At 40.8% G+C, this 19,529-nt stretch overlaps 1 protein-coding gene across 1 annotated transcript in view; it reads left to right on the top strand.

The window, feature by feature from the left end:
- LOC308302225 (uncharacterized protein) overlaps window positions 1-14,535 on the top strand; it is a gene marked incomplete at both ends in the record, with an annotated part of 31,422 nt that extends 16,887 nt beyond the window's left edge. The window contains 4 exons of the mRNA XM_080746484.1: window positions 2,669-2,685; window positions 2,885-2,945; window positions 7,642-7,695; window positions 13,805-14,535. Coding sequence (XP_080602610.1) covers window positions 2,669-2,685; window positions 2,885-2,945; window positions 7,642-7,695; window positions 13,805-14,535 — 863 coding nt within the window. The remainder of the gene's footprint in view (window positions 1-2,668; window positions 2,686-2,884; window positions 2,946-7,641; window positions 7,696-13,804) is intronic.
- Window positions 14,536-19,529: the final 4,994 nt, after the last annotated feature.

Genomic DNA, 19,529 nt, shown 5'->3' with positions numbered 1-19,529 from the left:
ACACAGTTGCAGCTTACAAGAAATGCCAATAAGAATAAACCATTTGATAATTTCAGCTATAATTTCTAAATGGCTACAAAACATTTTGTTTGATGGAGGACAATAATTATTGTAATTTAATTTATTTTAAGTAATGAACAATAAGGGAATATCAGTGAATAATAACTTAAAACATAGATATTTTTACATTTTAAACCCCTTTTTAATTATTTATCAAGCCTAACACATAATCTTTGTGTACAGTTCGGATATTGCAGGTATTTATGTTCAGGTATATTCATAGTCTAACAACCCCCATTCTTAGCAATGCTATCTTCAGAGAGAGAGAGAGAGAGAGAGAGAGAGAGAGAGAGAGAGAGAATCTGATCACTTAACATTCCAATCAATCAACTTATTGTTGCCAGCTGGTATCTGTGTGATGGGGAGAAACCAGTGACTATTAGTTGGTTAATTCTTTAAAAAATCATAACTCTTGACAGGAATGGGCTAGAGACTTACTTTTTTTTCCTAAATGCTCAGAAATACCTGGGGGGTGCAGTGCACCCCCTGCACGCCCATAAAGTCCGCCTATGACTATAGTACTTGTCCGACTTTACTATACTAACTAGGGTAACCAAAAGTTTGGCACTACTCCTCCCAGTTTTTGCGCCACACACTCGAGCCATATGTCAAATCGACCGGCTTCATCGAGAATCATGTGCTTGCATTTCCTGTAGAGAAAAGTTGTATAGTTTAATTGATATTAATTTATTGAACTTGAAATAAATATAAAGTATATTTTTCTCAGAAACTGTACGGCTTAACAGTTACAACACTTGGAGGGGCGGTTCATAATAATTACGAGAATTAAGTAACAAATAATTATATCAGTCGGCCTCATGGTGGCGCTATAAAAGCCCACTTTATGTTTCGGCCTATCCAACAACTTTCCAAAGTTCCATCGTGCTTTGCGCAGAATGTGCAGGCAGCTTCCGGTGCCGCAGCCGAGTGTGATCTACAAGCTCACAGCGGCTGCAACTGCGACGCAACATGAGCTTGTATGTCTGCTGTTAACCGGAAGTGTCCCGCAAATAATGCTACAGTAAATTCTGGCGGAAACAGGTGGATAACTCTTGAACTTTAGGTCGGAAAATTTAAATGTATCTTGCCCTGGATTCCTTGGGCCATGACGCATCTCCCCATATAGGGGACCATTTGCGTCAAGATAGATTTTCCGCCATTTTGAATTGTCTTCAAAACACACTTTTTGTGTCTAGATCTACAAACATGTCACATTGCAACGTGTTGTGAGCTTGTAAATCTGCTATTTTCTCAAATAACCAATGCATAAATGATTTAAACCGGTTACACTGATTTTGCTATGTTCTGTTTTCAAAACATCTCACGGAATAAAAGTATTTGTTTAATTCTAACTACATTTTAAATTGTGGGTACTTGACATGTAAAGGTTTTAGAACAACTTGTCTAGAATAGCTCTGATACCTAGGTAGCCTTATAGAAGCAATAATGTTAGATTACTGTATGTTGCCTACTATGGGATATAGGCCTTATTGCGACCGTCAGGTCGCACTTACTACCAAAACCTCCACCGGCTGTCTGTCTGTCTGTCTGTCTGTCTGTCTGTCTGTCTGTCTGTCTGTCTGTCTGTCTGTCTGTCTGTCTGTCTGTCTGTCTGTCTGTCTGTCTGTCCGTCCGTCCGTCTGTCACATGTCACACGTCACACTTTTGCCCTGCTCATATCTCCGCAACCGTTGCCCAGATCCATGCCAAATTTTGCACACATACTCCTTGCCTGCCAAACCACAACCTCCACCATCAATTCTCACATGGCCCTCTTCTAGCGCCACCATGAGGCCGATTCTTGAAAAAGGCATTTTTGGACACTGCTCCTAAAATTTTTGCCCTAAAATCACGCAAATCGGTACACAGTATGTCTACACTCATCTCATCAACATGGATATGTCCCATTTAGCGCCACCTTCAGGACGATTTTTTAAAACACATTTTTGAAGTCAGACATATATGATGCCCATATATGGACAAATTGTGTCAGTGTCATGTGGTCTACGACATCAGACATCTATGATGTCAGATGTCAATTTGCAAGTGTCGTGGCCATATATGGAGCATGGGTTGTGACAGACAGAAAGACGGACATGAGCTGCAAGTTTTAATACTAAATAGCCACAGAAAATCTGGAAAAAAACAACAGGAAAGATACATGGCAGTTGATCTACATTTGTTATGGCAAAACTATGGCAGCCCAAAGGGGACTTGACACCACCATGTATTTATTGTACTTTATTAGTATCAATGGATGATTACAAAAAAAAGAAAAGAAAAAAAAACACCCACAAAATGTTCCATTCCAATGTCATTTTGTTATAGCGGGTATGCATATGCATAGAGTGAATGGTAAATCGAGTGGCAAAGTGAGTGTCAAAGTGAGTTTAACATTGTTTAACACCGTTTAATGCAATCAGATAGGACTTTATGGGTTTGGATGTATGGGCTGTAAAGGCCATAACATTGTGTCACTCAGTAGGCGTTCCCGCATAACTTCTGGGTATGATGATGATGTCACCCTATATTGAGTTTGTCTTGTATTTCTTACATTTCTTTTCTTTTTGTTCTATTTCATACAACCATGTGATGACTGAACATCCAGAGTCCCTGCCGACCGAGGTAAGAGTCTGATAGAACATAAATAATGTGTGATGTGACTCTCAGGAACGTTCATTTGGTGGACAGTGTGTTTATGGTTTCAGGTTGAAAACAAATACTGTAGTGTAAACAATACTGTACAAGACATACAGTAATGTATATTGTACAAGACATAATGTTGTTAAATAGCACTAAAGTATAACATGACTGGGTTCAACAGGATGATGATGATGATGATGATGATGATGATGGTGATGATGATGATGACGAAGACCAACTTGGTAAGATCCAGATGCACTGTTTTTCTTTTTTATTTATATTTATTTTAGGGCTGGGACTTTAACTGATTTAATTAAAAAATGTACGCGATTAAAAAAATGAACACATTTTAATTACACTTAGTTTTTGCACCACAGAACCTTCAGTTTCGGGCATAACGATCATAGCGTTGCACCAACCAAGAAGAGACAACAAACGCAAAGGGAGAAGTAGCCTATCAGAGCGCTTTGCTTGGCCCAGTGGATGCAAAATTTAGTTTTTAAAAACTCACTTATTGATTCAATGCTTCTCAGGTCAAATATTTATATGCGATTAAACATGCAATTAATTTCAATTAATTAATTACAAAGCCTTTTTAATCGAGTCCCAGCCCTAATTTATTTACTTATTAAAAGCAGGTATCACTTTAATTCAAAAGAAAAAGAAAAAGAAAAAAGGTAGTCTCATAGAGTGGACATGTTTCTTCTTCAACTGCCATCAAGTTCATTTCTAGACACACCTGCTATCAATTCCCCCATTAGAACAATAGTCATAAACAACATACATAATGAATAAATATTGAAAACTATGAAATACAATCAAGAAATTGTGTCCCAATGGGTCCAAGTTTTCCTTTGTGTTGCGACTTTGTTGCATGACAGCTTTTGTTGCTAGCGGTACTCCTACCAATGTTGTTCAAACTTTCCCCAAGATTATCAAGGGCCACATTTGCACAGAATGCCACAAGCATTGCTGGAGCTAGAGGTGAGAAAGTTTGAATGCTCCCAGTAGGCCAAGGAAGAAACTCAATTCAAAAGTATTCACATTGTCCATGAGGTCAGTTTTAGCTAGCGATTATTATGAATATAAGCCACACTGTGGCTTGTGAAAGTGTTTAAATTGTAAGTTGATTATTAAATAATATAAATAATATACGTCTGACTGCAGTGACTCGCTGCCGGCTGCACACTCATCCTGCAAGTTTCTGTGACTGGAAAATAGTTGTTCTGCAAGCTCACAACACGTTGTGGATGCGAGGTGTTATGAGCGTGTAGATCAGCCACCTTTGGCACAGACGACAGAGTGAGCATAACCCAGGATTTAGTTGGTAATGTGTGTTGGACAGACGAGGCTTGCACAGTGCACTGCACACAACCACAACCGTTGCAAAATAAACTCCAATTCAAGGGACAGTAGTGGGGAACACGGTGCCAACAAGCAGCGAGCTCCCTTCAGCACAACAACACGTTTACCTCAGCGTTTGGGACGTTCTCCATGCTTAAAGTTATGTCTCCATGCCTAGCATGAGCAGCACACAGTCACACACACAGTGCCACATACACAGGAGTTGTGCGCTGCACGCTTCATCAGAGAGAGTGCATGATATGTCCGACCCGATCGACGTCTGACAATTAATGATGAAAATGCGCCCGGCCCAAGCCCGAACCCTCGTGTTCCGACGGGCCCAGCGGGTTTTCGGTCAGGTAGCCCAGCTCTAGCGTGGTTACCCAAGAGGGTAACATACTATAGTACTTGTCCGACTTTATTAGTGTGGTTGCCAACAGGGCAAGTACTAGGGCGACTTTATTTGTTCTAACTAGAGTGACCAAAAGTTTTACACGCTACTCCTCCCACAGTTTTTGCGCCACACTCTTGCGCCATATGTCAAATCGTCCGGCTTCATCGAGAATCATGTGCTTGCATTTCCTGTAGAGAAGAGTTGTATAGAGCGTCACAGCAGAAGTGGTTCCCTGGTGCCACTCAATATTCCCCATTCATTTTTGCCATAGACTTTTACAAAAATATTTATAACAATTATGTTAAACCTCGAACCAAGCCATCAAGGATTGCAGTGAATCATGAACATACAACCTTTGATCCTAGGTGAACACATATTTTAATATTACATTATTTGATATATTACATTTAATAACTACCCTTTGTTTAGCGATTTTCAAAATGTTCTTTTCATAGAAACAAAGGTTTTATGGTCATGATTCACTGCAATCCTGGATGGCTTGGTTCGAGGCTTAACATAATTGTTATCAATATTTTTGTAAAAGTCTATTTTGCCCTGGATTCCTTGGGCCTTGACGCATCTCCCCATATAGGGGACCATTTGCGTCAAGATAGATTTTCCGCCATTTTGAATTGTCTTCAAAACACTGTTTGTGTCTAGATCTACAAACATGTCACATTGCAACGTGTTGTGAGCTTGTAAATCTGCTATTTTCAAATAACCAATGCATAAATGATTTAAACCGGTCACACTGATTTAGCTATTTTCTGTTTTCAAAACATCTTACAAAATAAAAGTATTTGTTTAATTATAACTACATTTTAATTTGGGCGTACTTGACATAAAAAGGTTTTAGAACAACTGGTCTAGAACAGCTCTGACAGCTAGATAGCCTTTATATAGATTGTTTGATATGGCACTCAATCAACAACACCTACAACAGCAACACTTGGAAAGAGAATGCACATTTTAGAGGGAAATAGTAGACTATTGCTCATCCACTGACTACTACAGTGATATATTATTACAGCATCACTGCACACCTTTTACTATTGTTACAGTATGTAGGCCAGGGCATATCTTCAACCTTATGTTCTCATTGAACTATAATTACTTGTTAGTAGAATGTAAACTATAAAACTCTCATAGCATGTTTCACAGCCTTTATGTATTAATACTGTTTCAAATGATACAACAACGCAGGGGTTCCATACAGAAGCTATAATGTTAGATTACTGTATGTAGCCTATGGGATATAGGCTTTATAAAACATCTGGCTGTGCTCTCATTTTGCACATTCATTGGAGCCATCTCCACCATTCTATTTCCTTGAGAATATACTTATTTTCACCTAGGAGTACTTCATGTCCATATCTAATAAGTATTGTGTTAGGCAGGCAATTCAAAAACATGTTGTCCCATCAACTAGCTCTGATGCACAAACTGTGTGACTCCAGGGGGTCCTGTGTCGGCAATGTTTGATTTTCTTCTTCTGAACATTGTGTGAAAAATGTAAAGGGAGTTGTGGTATCCTATTATGTCTGAGTTCCGACGGTATCTAGAACAATGAATGGATGTGTTGAAACAACCAGGGTTTATGCCAGCCTGCCTTGAATTTAACGCAGAGACACTCCTAGTTGGTAAGATGCATAGGCGTTTAACATGGAGCCGTGTTCACAATAAGGAACTACGTAGCCTCCATGTTAATTCACTGCATGCTGACAAATACAACCCAGTTTAAAAGGTTGTTACAACCTATCGATGCACAGTGTGTGTGTGTGTGTGTGTGTGTGTGTGTGTGTGTGTGTGCGTGCGCGCGACATCAATGTTAACAGATGTGTGGGTGTTGGTGATAACCATATGACTCATAAACTGTGTTTGTAGTTGGAAGAAGTTATATGAAGATAAACTTTTCTATTAAAATCTTTTACACAGATTGTTTCTGGTTTGACAAACAATTTGACCCGAAGGTCAAAATGTAATTTCCCCCAGAGAAAATAGGAAGGCTCTATTAACTCAGTGGTGTAAAAAAATGACAGCAATTGCACATACATTGGTGTTCAAATCTGGGGTAGAACAGTGACACAAGGGATATGGTTGCGCAGTTGGTAGAGCTGCATTTCGCCTCACAGTTAGAAGTTCCCGTTTTCGATTCCTGCTGGCTATCTGCGACACATTCGAGCCAAATGTCACATCCACCGGCTTCATCGGAAATTGTGTGCTTGCATTTTGCTAAAAGATTGTTGTATATTATAGTATTGTTGTATGGTTTCACGAGGAATCCGCTGGGAAAGGAACTCTGTCTTACCATTGCTAACTGCTCCTGGCTTTGTCTGTTTGTACAGTATGGCCTGTTTTGTACATACAGTATGGCCAAGGTCACATTGGCCGGGAGCGTGTCGCTGTTTCTACATGTCATCTTTTCGACAACCAAACCTAACCCAAACCCTAACCCTAACCTCTGTGGGTTGAGGCGCTATCCTGCCGACACTCCGTTGTCAAAATGTTGTGTTGTCCAAAGAGCGAGATTTCGCCCATTGGCCAAGCTTCACTGAATGAAACAAGAAATGCAGTTCCTAGAGAAACTGCGTGGGCACTCACTGAAATATATTATGGTCAGAACAAAAAGTACACATCCACATTCTGTGACAACATGGCAGTAATATAAAAGGTGATACAAAATTAATTTCCCATAGGGAAACTGGGAAAGTTTTTCTTTTTTTTCACAAAGAGTATAAAATATTGTATCAAGAAAAATAAGTTGAAGTTTGAAAAAAGAAATTTTAGCTCAAAAACAAAAGACAGGTTTTAGGTACCAAAAAATGGAGATGGGATAACTAAGTGTGCTAAAGAGAGCGCAAAATTAACTCATAAATAGCTATTATATCATAATACCTATTATATGGATATCCCTGATATTTTGCCACCAAAACTGTTGGAGGAGTGGTGCGGCAAAATAACGTTTATCTGGAAAGATGGAATAATACATTATCATATATGGCCGACCTGTGCTCCAGCAGAGTATGCAAGTACTGCGATCAGTGCTGTCTGTATGTATGTGGGTGGGCAAGTTGGCACTCTCGAGTAATATATACATCTTATATAGCACGGTCATATTTTAACTTTATATGCTTTCATAATATAATGCCCGTCTGTCTTTCTCTCTCTTTTCTCTCTCTCTCTCTCTCTCTCTCTCTCAGATGTCAGTGATGTTGGAGAGTCTTCAGGTCTCTCCTATCATGCTCTACCAGCAGGTAATCATTATTATTACTAGAAAAGAAAATTCCTACAAAATGTTAAGTGTGCCTGCAGCTAGTGTATGCATTTGCATTTTTAATATTAGCATTTGTAGCATTAGCATTAACATTTTTTAACATTAGCATTAGCATTTTAGCATTAGCATTTTACACATTAGCGGAAGTAGCGTTTAGCATTAGCGGTTAGCCGTTAGGTCTGTCGGACCACCCACAGAGTTTGAGAAGAGTAACATGTTGAGAACTAGAGTTATGGCTGTTTAAAGCCCAGCCAATAGGAAGCTGGGGGGGTTTAGCAATTACAGCTCGTCCCTATTGGCCATCTAAGTACACATGCCAAGTTTCGAGACAGTACCATGCTGCAAACTGGAGTTATACCTGTTTAAAGCTCAGCCAATAGGAAGACAGGGCAGGGCTTACGAGGGGCGGGGCTTATATATATATATACACACAGTGTTTATACAGTATATATATATATATATACACACACACACACACACACACACACACACACACACACACACACCCAAGTCTAGCCCAGTCCAGCCTGGTGGGAGAACAGACTAGGGGAGGGGGCTATAGGCTATACTGGGATGGGTCAGGCTGGACTAGACTACTAGTGTGTACTAGGTTGTACTAGACTTTAATAGCCTCTATTAAGCTCTACAAGTAGGGCAGTCACGATTAATACATAATCGTCTAATCGCGATTATTTTTCATATTCGCGAATATTTTTCATATTCGCGATTATCGTCAATTATCTAATTTAATTAAAAAAGTAGTGAGTTTTGACAATAAAACCATTCTTAAACAAGTTAAACTTCACGTCAACACTTGCATTCTTGAATGCGCCTCCCCCTTGTTGCCACGGGGACCCGTGAACGCTCAATGCTGGTCCTCCTCAGTCAGTCAACACAACAGCAGCACGGCACGCACAACGCACTGCCGTCACACAGCACAGGCAGGCTGGCTGGCTAACTAAAAATGCTTAAAAAGTTTGTTTCAACAGATCCGATCAATTACCTTTTCCAGGCGGTCGGAACAGACACATGTACCATACACATCCCGGGACTATATTCCTTTTGATACAGAAAAAGGCGTTCACTTCACTTTCGTTTCAACACAGAGGACTGGAGTCAATGCCTTTACCGCAGCTTAGCTTAGCATAGCTCTGGTCCATAGCATTAGTGGAGTTCTCCCTCCACTAACGCTATGGACCAGAGCTAAGCTTAGCACTGCTGCTCTGCTGTGGAGGATGATGATGATGATGATTACACACAGACACAGACCGTGTCGTGATAAACATTATAGGCTACTGTCGCTATGTTCAGCTGTCGGCTATTTTTGCAGTTGTCTGCTATTTTCACAACGCACCGCGACGCGTTGTGAGCTTGTAGATCGGCTATTTTCACAACGCACCGCGACGCGTTGTGAGCTTGTAGATCGGCTATTTACGCAACGCGACGCGTTGTGAGCTTGTAGATCGGCTATTTTCACAACACACCGCAACGCGCTGTGAGCTTGTAGATCGGCTATTTTCACAACACACCGCGACGCGTTGTGAGCTTGTAGATCGGCTATTTTCACAACACACCGCGACGCGTTGTGAGCTTGTAGATCGGCTATTTTCAAATAGCTACGGTATAAAATAGGGCTAAAGTTAGCAAGTAAATGTACTTAATAGTTACTTTACAGTTTACACCACTAAACTGATGTTTAAAAAGCAATTAAATTGCTCTTCATTAAGGTACAGTAAGAGTATGAGCTCAAAGCCTATTATCATAGTGGCATAAAATGAAGGGGGGAAAAAAGACGATATATTCGTCAATCGCCGATTATTTGTATGCCAATTAATCGTCTGGAGAAAGTCCCAATCGTGACAGCCCTATCTACAAGGCTCTCTTAAGCTCTCAGCCCTGTAGATACTCACACCATAGGGACTAACCACTGTGTACACGGGCAATAGTTTGTGTGTGCACGGGCAATAGTTTGACATGACCTTTTCTAGGCCATAGTACAGTACTGTCTTGCACAGTCTAATAATAATAATAATGAATCGCATTTTTATAGCGCTTTTTCCAAGTGCTCAAAACGCTTTACAATGGTTCATTCATTGATACATTGGAGCCTAGTACAGCCTAGCACAGCCAACTAGAGCCTAAAACAGCCTATTACAACCCAGTAGAGTCTAGTAGAGTACAGCCTATTACACCCATGTCTAGCTTAATCCAGCCTGGTGGGAGAACAGACTAGGGGAGGGGGGTACCAGGCTATACTAGAATGGATCAGGCTGGACTAGGGTGTACTAGACTCTAATAGGCTCTCTAGCATCTCACACCATAGGGACTAACCACTGTGTACAGGCAATAGCTTTTGTGTGCATGACCAATAGTTTTACGTGAATTTCTAGACCATAGTACAGTTCTGCCTTGTACAGCCTAATAGAGCCTAGTACAGCCTATCACAGCCTACTAGAGATGAAAACAACCTATTAGAGCCCAGTAGAGTCTAGTATAGTGCAGCCTAGTACACACAAGTGTAGTTTCGTCCAACCCAGTGGGAGAACAGACTAGTGCAGGGGGTTACTAGGATGGAGTAGGCTGGACTAGGCAAGACTATGGTGTACTATGCTGTACTAGCCTCTAATAGGCTCTGTTAGACTGTACTACATTCTGTAGAGCCTCCCACTGTGTACACGGGCAATAGTTTTGTGTGCACAGCCAATAGATTTACATGAACATTTCTAGGCCATAGTACAGTACTGCCTTGCACAATCTAATAGAGCCTAGTACAGCCTACTCGAGCCGAAAACAGCCTATTACACCAAAGTCTGGCCCTGTCCAGACTAGGGGAGGGGGCTATATAGGCTATACTGGGATAGATCAGGCTGGACTAGGCTAGACTAGGGTGTACAAGGTTGTACTAGACTTTAATAGCCTCTATTAAGCTGTACTAGGCTCTTGTCAGCCCTGTAGATCCTCACACCATAGGGACTAACCACTGTGTACACGGGCAATAGTTTGTGTGTGCACGAGCAATACTTTTACATGACCTTTTCTAGACCATAGTACAGGTCTGCCTTGTACAGCCTAATATAGCCTAGTACAGCCTAGCACAGTCTACTAGAGCAACCTATTAGAGCCCAGTAGAGTCTAGTACAGTACAGCCTAGTACACCAAGGTCTAGCTTAATCCAGTTTTTTGGGAGAACAGACTAGGGGAGGGTGGTATAGGCTATACTAGCATGGAACAGTCTGGACTAGGCTAGACTAAGTTGTACTAGGCTGGACTAGACTCTAATAGGCTCTATTAGGCTGTACTAGGCTCTTTTCAGCCCTGTAGATGCTCACAACATAGGGACTAACCACTGTGTACACGGGCACTAGTTTGTGTGCACAACCCATAGTTTTACATGAACATATCCAGGCCAAAGTAAAGTACTACTGCCTTGTACGGCCTAATAGAGCCTAGTACAGCCTAACACAGCCAACTAGAGCAAAAACAGCATATTAGAGCCCAGTAATGTCTAGTGCAGGGTGTCAAGCCAATTCTAGCCTAGTCCAGGCTATACTACTACTATTATTAATAATCCTGGGTGGCGCTGTACAAGGCAGGGATTTTAGATCTCTGGAAATAGATCTTCAAATCATGGAGATGCACTGTCTGAAATTAGAACAAAAATCAGGTGGATGGCTTGTCTATGGAATTGGATCTACAAATCATGGGGGTGGGACTGGTATAGGAATTAGACTTAAACATCATGGGGATGGGACAGGTGTTGGAACTAGACCTACAAATCATTGGAATGGAACTGGCAATGGAATTAGACCAACAAATCATGGGGATGGGACTGACAATAAAATAAGATCTCCAAATCATGTCAAATCATGTGGATGGGACTATCAAATTAGACCTTCAAATCATGGAGATGTGACTTTCTATCAAATTAGATCATGCACATGGGACTGGTGATGGAATTAGATCTAAAAATCATGGGGATGTGACAGGTGATGTATTTAGAGCTACACATTATGGGATGGAACTGCCGATGGAATTAGATCTACAAATCATGGGGATGCGACTGGTTTTGGAATTAGATCTACAAATCATGGGGATGTGACAGGTGATGGATTTAGAGCAGGGATGTCAAACATACGGCCCGCGGGCCGGATCCGGCCCGCGAAGTGATTCAATCCGGCCCCAGGCTTGTAGAGCATACATTTCTGAGCATTAAGGAAAAAAAGTAAGTCTCTAGCCCATTCCTGTCAAGAGTTATGATTATTTTAAGAACTGCAGGCTAGGTTTCTCCGACCAGCTGGCAGTGATTGAGTTGATTGATTGGAATGTTAAGTGACCAGCTCTCTCTCTCTCTGAAGATGACAGCATTGCCAGGAATGGGGTGGGGGATCTGGCTATGAATAATACCTGAACATACCTACAATATTCGAACTGTACTCAAAGATTACACATATTAGACATGGAAATTAATGTTGTTTTATTCAGATATTTTCTGAATATGCCATTATTGTTCATTACTTTTATTCTTTTTATTATAAAATACAATAAAAATAATGATTGTCCTGCATCAATAATATTTTTTTAGCCATTTACAAATTATAGCAGAGACTATCAGGAATTGAATTATTCTATTATCAAATGGTTTATTCTTCTTGGCACTTCTTAAAGGAGTAGTTCACCCCCAAAATGCCATGGAGCCAATGTAGACTCATTCCTAAAACAGAAATTTGATTACAATAAATGCATGCCTATTGATTCCGGATGGGGACCCAAATGCATTTGGGTCCCCATCCGGAATCAATGGGGGGAAGTGTACTATTATCACATTTTTGTCTTAGTAATGCGACAAATAAAGTAAAAATATATTATTGAACTCAAGTCTCCATGGCGTGAGTAATCAAAGAAAAAAAAAGTTATTTTGGGGATGAACTACTCCTTTAAACAAATAGCATCTCTCGTACCTAACTGCAACTGTAATACCAATAATGAAAGTAGCTATTTTACTCAATAATTAACACAATTTATAAAATGATACACTGCTATCCTGCTAGCTATAGCAGTGGCTGAGACGACAGGAAGAAAAACAGAGCGAACATGTGCGCGAGTGTGCATGCCATCCGATCCGCGACTGGTTGCGGTCCTCATCAAGTCGCCTTTCATCCAATCCGGCCCTCACCCCAAAATGAGTTCGACACCCCTGATTTAGAGCTACCAATTATGGGATGGAACTGCTGATGGAATTAGATCTACACATCATGGGGATGGGACTGGTTTTGGAATTAGATATACAAATCATGGGCATGTGACAGGTGATGGATTTAGAGCTACAAATTATGGGATGATACTGCCAATGGAATTAGATATACAAATCATGGGGATCAGACGGTCTATGAAATTAGATCTATTAATTATGGAGATAGGACTGTTTATGGAATTAGATCTGCATATTATGGGGATGGGGATGGAATTTGATATACAAATCATATAAATGAACTGTCTGTAAAATTAGATCTACAAACCACGGAGATGGGATTGTCTATCAAATTAGAGAGTACATTTTCCATTGAGTAATGCTGGCTGTGTACACATGTACACTTCCAATAGTTTGGGAAAATAGCCTGCCACCCTGTGGAATTATGCTTGAACTGCAGGAAAGGACCCTAAATACAAAAAAAGCAAACAAAAATCATCTGTGGGACTCATGTCATGGGCGAACAAGTGGTGTCCACACGCAGAGGGGGCCCCAGAGGACGTTTAGAGTCCACCCGGTGAATTTTCATGCCCCCACAGTCCACACCGTGGGGCCCGGAAATTTGGCTGTGTACACCGGCAATAGCTTTTTGACTTTGGGAACGCTAAAAACAATAGGGGTAATAACAATAATAATAACAATAATAATACTATTTAACCTCATTTGTATATGCATGAAATGCATCTCAAAGTGCTTTACACAGCAATAATTAAGCATGAGTGCTTTACATGCTGATGATGATTAGTAGTAGCCCAGAGCAATATTATTATCATGGTTTTGATGATGATAATAGCAGCAGTGTAAAGTTAATATTAATATTATTATTATTCTATATTTTTAGGTCCTGACCTGAGAATTGTTTTGATTGGAAAAAACGGCGTGGGGAAGAGTGCCGTCGGCAACACCATCCTTGGAGACCCAAAGGCATTTAAAAGTGTACTCTCTGCTTCCTCAGTGACAAAGAGTTGTGCAAAGGGTAGCATAACATGGTGCGCCAGAAAGATTAGTGTGATAGATACACCAGGCTTGTTGGACGCAAAAAATGAATTCATCACAGATGAAATTGTGAGATGCATCCAGTACTCAAGCCCGGGCCCTCATGCATTTGTGATCGTCATGAAACCTGGTCGATTCACCCTAGAAGAGAAGAATTCTGTGAATGCCCTGCAAATGCTGTTTGGGGAAATGGCTGACATGTACATGATTGTGCTGTTCACCGATGGCGATTATTTGAAACGTGGAAAAAAAAACATTCAGGAGTTTGTGCGTGAGTCCCCGTCAGGGCTTCACGACGTAGTCCAACGCTGTGGAGCCAGGTTCCATGTCTTTGACAACGTAAGCAAAGACAGAAATCAAGTAGTTGAGCTAATCAAGAAAATTGATGGCATGGTGGCAGCAAATGGAAACAGATGCTTCACCAATGAGATGTTCCAAGAGGCAGAGAGGTGCATTCAACAAGAAGAACAACAACACAACATGCCAAGAGAAGAGGCTGAAAAGAAAACACATGAAGAATTGAAGAAATTAGTCGTACATTTCCTGTACGAACTTGGTAGCCCACACTCAGCCTGAATTGACAATTCGTTTCACTCCATTTTTAAAGGGGTGTGGCTAGCGATTCAGGGTCTGGAACCAGGCTACGAACTTGGCCTATCAAGAGAGAATATCGATATAGGGCCTAGGATAGCACATCATGCCAATAGAGCAGCTGACGGACACGTTTATGCTGTGAAATTATAGCTAACAAAATCACCTGCATATTCTATTTTATCATTGTGTATAAAGATGATTGAATTTATATAATAAAATTAAGTAAAGTAGATTGTTCAATCTTTAATTATTTTATAAATGTTTGAAGAGCTGGTGATTCAGACTGTTCACGAGATGTACTAAGGCTGCATGCATTCCTGTGTGATAAAATGCAATTAAAAATCAATAATGACTGGAAAAGCAGTTTTTTTTACTGAATAATTTACAACAGCAACTCATTTAATTAACTTAAAATCATGAATGGGGGGGGGGGAAGAGAGAGAGAGAGAGAGAGAGATAACATTCCTAACTGTGAGAGAGGTGTGTGTGAGCCCGGGGCTACAGATCCCATGGCCTGGAGGAACGGACCGTAACCCTGACAACAGGCTGTAGAGCTGTAGAGAGGAGAAACGCTAATAAATAGCTTGAATTCGGGAAAAATGAAATTCGGGCTCCGTCACCGTGTGTATAATGCTAATGGCCAATGCCATGTTAAATTTTAGATCAGTCGCTGAAGCGAGTGAATAGATAATGCATTGTGTGACTGACCTACTGACTGACCTCTCTCTCTAATTATAGTATGGATAATAAGGGTAATAATAATAACTAGAAGCAGTGCTCTTCCGAGCACAGGTCTCCAGCAGGTCAGGTAGGTCCTGGTGGTGCTAAATAAGGATGAAGGAAAGGTATAGCCCGCACTCACTTTTAAGAGTCTTTTTTTATTTCAGCAGCAGCAGTCATCATCACAGATGCATTTCGGCTCAAGCCATCATCAGTGTAACTGAGTGGTTACAGGCAGGAAGTGACATATATAGGCAGTGATAATTACACAATTCCAACAGCTGTATGTATCTACAAAAGACTTCAATAATAAAAGGAAAAACAATAAACAATTATAAAAAATAATTATAAACAAATAACAAACTGACACAATTTACTACAACAGCAGTTAAAGATAACAGTTCAACACCAACTCTTCATTAAGTCCTTAAGGATATACTGTATTCAATGTGTGGATCCAAAATGCCTCTCTTTGTAGTAGCAGACGATCTTTATCCCCTCCTCTTCTAAGAGGATTGACTAGTTCTATACCTTGGTATTTTAAAGTGCAAATGTCATGTCCTATGCTATTGAAATGTCTAGCTATAGGGGATTTTTCATCTTTAGTTCTAATATTACTTTTATGTTCTGTTCTGTTCTGTTCTTCTAATTCTCAACTCTCTTTTTGTCTTTCCAACATAGCATAAGCCACATGGGCACTTAATAAGATGAACTGCATATTTAGATCTGCAAGTAATTCTTCCTTTAACTTTAGGTTTTCTTACCCGTATGAGGGGTGTAAGAAGTATTGGCCTTTTATCATAAGCGTAATTACCTGGAGGTATATCAGATAAAAATGTACAGGTTGAATATGAGTGTCATATATTCTTAACCAAGGTATCTGTGAGGTTCTTAGACCTTTTATTAGTAAAGATGGGAGGAGCAATGAAAGCTTTACCTATAGAAGGATCACTAAATAATACCAATACTTTTTAACTATTTGTTTTATATGCTGAGAGAGAGTAGAGAAAGTGGTCGATAAAATAATAGATTGCCCTGTAGGGACTTGAGAGGATTTCAGGGTAAGAAGGTCTGCTCTCTTAACTTTTTCAGTGCCAGATGTTGTTATTTATTATTGGGTTTTGTGCCAGCAAAAGCACCTTACCTTTGCGATGTTATAGACAAAGATGTATTATTATTTTTTCATCATTATTATTTTATTTTCTCCTTAAATAGGTGTACCGTGGCTCTACCAGCAGTAGTAGCCTGCCGTAGCCTGCCGTCCGTCAAGGCAGCAGCTCAGTCGCTACAGAGCAATAGATCCAGAGAAAATAACAAGGAAGTGTTTTGTTACTCCATTGATGCTAACGTCCAGTGGGTTTTTGAGAGTACTTTTACGGGAGCTGTCTCTACGGTACACACCCGCCCGACCCCTCATCAGTTTACAGACATCAAACCAAGGTACAAAAGAACGAGCCAAAGAACGTACAATTGGCATTGCGCCGCCGTCAAAAATGGGGCGAACGGGAACGTCCAAAGCGTGGATAGAGTTAAGAGGCTCTATTCTGGACAAACAAGTGTTCAAAGTGACATCATCGTACCCTCTAGCTTTGAACCTGTCCCTCATTTCTGAGGCTTGCCTCTCAAAGTCAGATTCCGTACTGCAAATTCTTTTCAGTCTTAACATTTGACTATAGGGTAACCCTCTTTTTAGGCTGGGAGAATGGTAATCTGAACAGTGCAGGAAGTTATTTCTATCGGTTTGTTTTCTAAATACTGTGGTTTGAATGCCTTCAGCAGTTTTTTTTAACCCAAACGTCTAGAAAAGATACAGATTCCAAGTTAGCTTCCAGGATAAATGTAATAGAGGGAAGTCTAGAGTTAAGGTAAGTAGTAAATTCATTCCGTGTATCCAATGTACCAGTAAAATTGAAGAAAATGTCATCAATATATCTGAACCAACCTTTTATTCACCATATTCCTGGCCTCGCCCCCGGCTTCCTGTTCATATCCTGAAAGAGGCGGAGTCTGTAAAAGCTGGCCTGAAAAACATCATTTGGTTTCCTGTTGTCCTTGCATTAAAGTGTCAGTAGTTGGCGTTCTGGGCTCTGGGCTCCGAATTAACCTGTGTAGCCATGTCTGCTTATAATAAGCAATTTGTGTCTTTTAAACAAAATAGTGTGGTTGCCTATTGGGCTGCCTTTCTTTCTAATATTCTTTGAACCAGTGGTTCCCAAATCCTTTCATATCAAGGACCCCAGATTAACATATTTGTCCACAGTCGCAGACCCCCACCTGAAAATATGTGGTGCCAGGGACCTCCACACAGATTTGTCAAAAATATTCAAAATATATATATTTTTCCCTCAATATTTTTTAAATAGCAAATATACAAGCTTGCTGATCTGCTATTAATGTAAATGTAAAGTAGTAAAACTGAGTCTAGTTGCTTCTGTTGGGCTTATTTCTTTGGCAAAAAACAGACAATTCCATGTCACTTCCTTACTTGGGAGGAAGTGAAATTAAAAGATGTTTTTGAAGCAGCACGCCCTCTGTAAAAGGCAATGGCAGCCTCCATAGAGAGGGCCAGGAATATGGTGAATAGAGGCAATGGAAGGATTATTATTATATACATAGTCGTCTTCAAATTTTCCCATGAATAAATAGGCATTGCTAGGGGAGAAAGGGCTGCCCATAGAGACACCTTGTTTCTGCAGGTAAAAGTCATTATCAAATTTAAAATAGTTTTTTGTAAGTATCTCTTTGGCTAAAGCCATAATCAAGTCAGTACAAGGTGACTGAACTTCTCTTAACTCCATGTACAATTGAAGTGCTTCTAGGCCTTCTTTATGAGGCACATTTGTTTTTGATTCTACTAAGTTACCAATAGAGTACAATTTGTTAAGAAAATCAGTAGTAGGCCTATCTCGCACACAAGATGGTAACTTATGAACCACATTTTTAATATGAGCATCAACAAATTGAGAGAGAGGTTAAGCTGGCCGCACACTAGCCGATAATCGGGCTATTTAATTACCCCCCCGACAATCGGGCTGCCACCGACTGAAACGGGCCCGACAATCGGGCATGAACGTCGTCTAGCGTGAGGTCTCACAGATCCACTCGGTGCCCAGCCGAGTGGCTCGGAGGACGATCGGGGGTAGCCCGACTCTTTTCAAACATGTTTGATATTTTCCTGGATCAGTACTTGTCTGGAAGACTGGAAGGGCAGCAGGGGACTGAGAGAAAATAGCCGCTGATAGACGCAAGTCTCTGAGCATACATCTGACTGAGTGACAGATCCATCTCTTTTTTTTTCTCTCCACCTCTCCCGGCCTCTGCCTCTCTCACACACACACACACACACACACACACACACACACACACACACACACACACACACACACACACACACACACACAAGCGCGCCCGCACACAGACACACTTTTCATAGCGTCCGTCCGTCCGTCCGTCCATCAGGTTGTATCATGAATGATTGGGATTTAAATTAAAACTCAACGGCAGCGCATATCAAACATACAGAAGAAAGACCGCGACCAGCACACATCCCTTGCAAGTAGGTGGGACGTTCGCGAACGAATCGAGTATTTTGAACGGCTCTTTGAAATGAACGATGGGATCCGGTTCGCAGTAGGGAGCCGTTCCTTTCTAATGAACAGTGGTGGGAAAATAGCCTACTGCAATCAATGTGGAAATACTCTGCCACAAGTAGAGGTTTTTGGAATGCTAATATACTTGAGTAAAAGTACAAACGTATTGGTATCATTCAATATTTAATTAATGTAGCCTGAGAATAATCTGATTTACGAGTTCCAATCTGGATTCAGAAAATCTCATTCCACTGACACATGCCTTCTCTATTTGACTGACCAAATCAAACGCGAAGCGGATGACGGCAAATATAGCGGCATGGTCATGATGGACCTCCAGAAGGCATTTGACACCGTAAATCATTCTATTCTGATTGAGAAACTAAAAGCCATCGGTCTTGACAGCGCAGCATTGAGGTGGATGCAGTCTTACCTGGTGGGGAGGGAACAGGTGGTGGAGATTAACGGTACCCTGTCCCCCCCCCTCCCGGTAAACTGTGGTGTTCCTCAAGGTAGCATACTGGGACCTCTGTTGTTCCTAATATACGTGAACGACATGGCATCTGCTTGTGACTGCAACCTGTTCCTGTTCGCGGATGACTCGGCTCTCCTAGTCTCGGGCAAGGACCACTTGCAGGTTGAGAAGACACTTAACTCTGAACTAAG

The sequence above is a fragment of the Nannobrachium achirus genome, assembly GCF_963921795.1.
Source record: "Nannobrachium achirus genome assembly, chromosome: 17".
In the NCBI taxonomy this organism is placed as follows: Eukaryota; Metazoa; Chordata; class Actinopteri; order Myctophiformes; family Myctophidae; genus Nannobrachium; species Nannobrachium achirus.
This window is presented reverse-complemented; position numbering and strand designations above follow the sequence as displayed.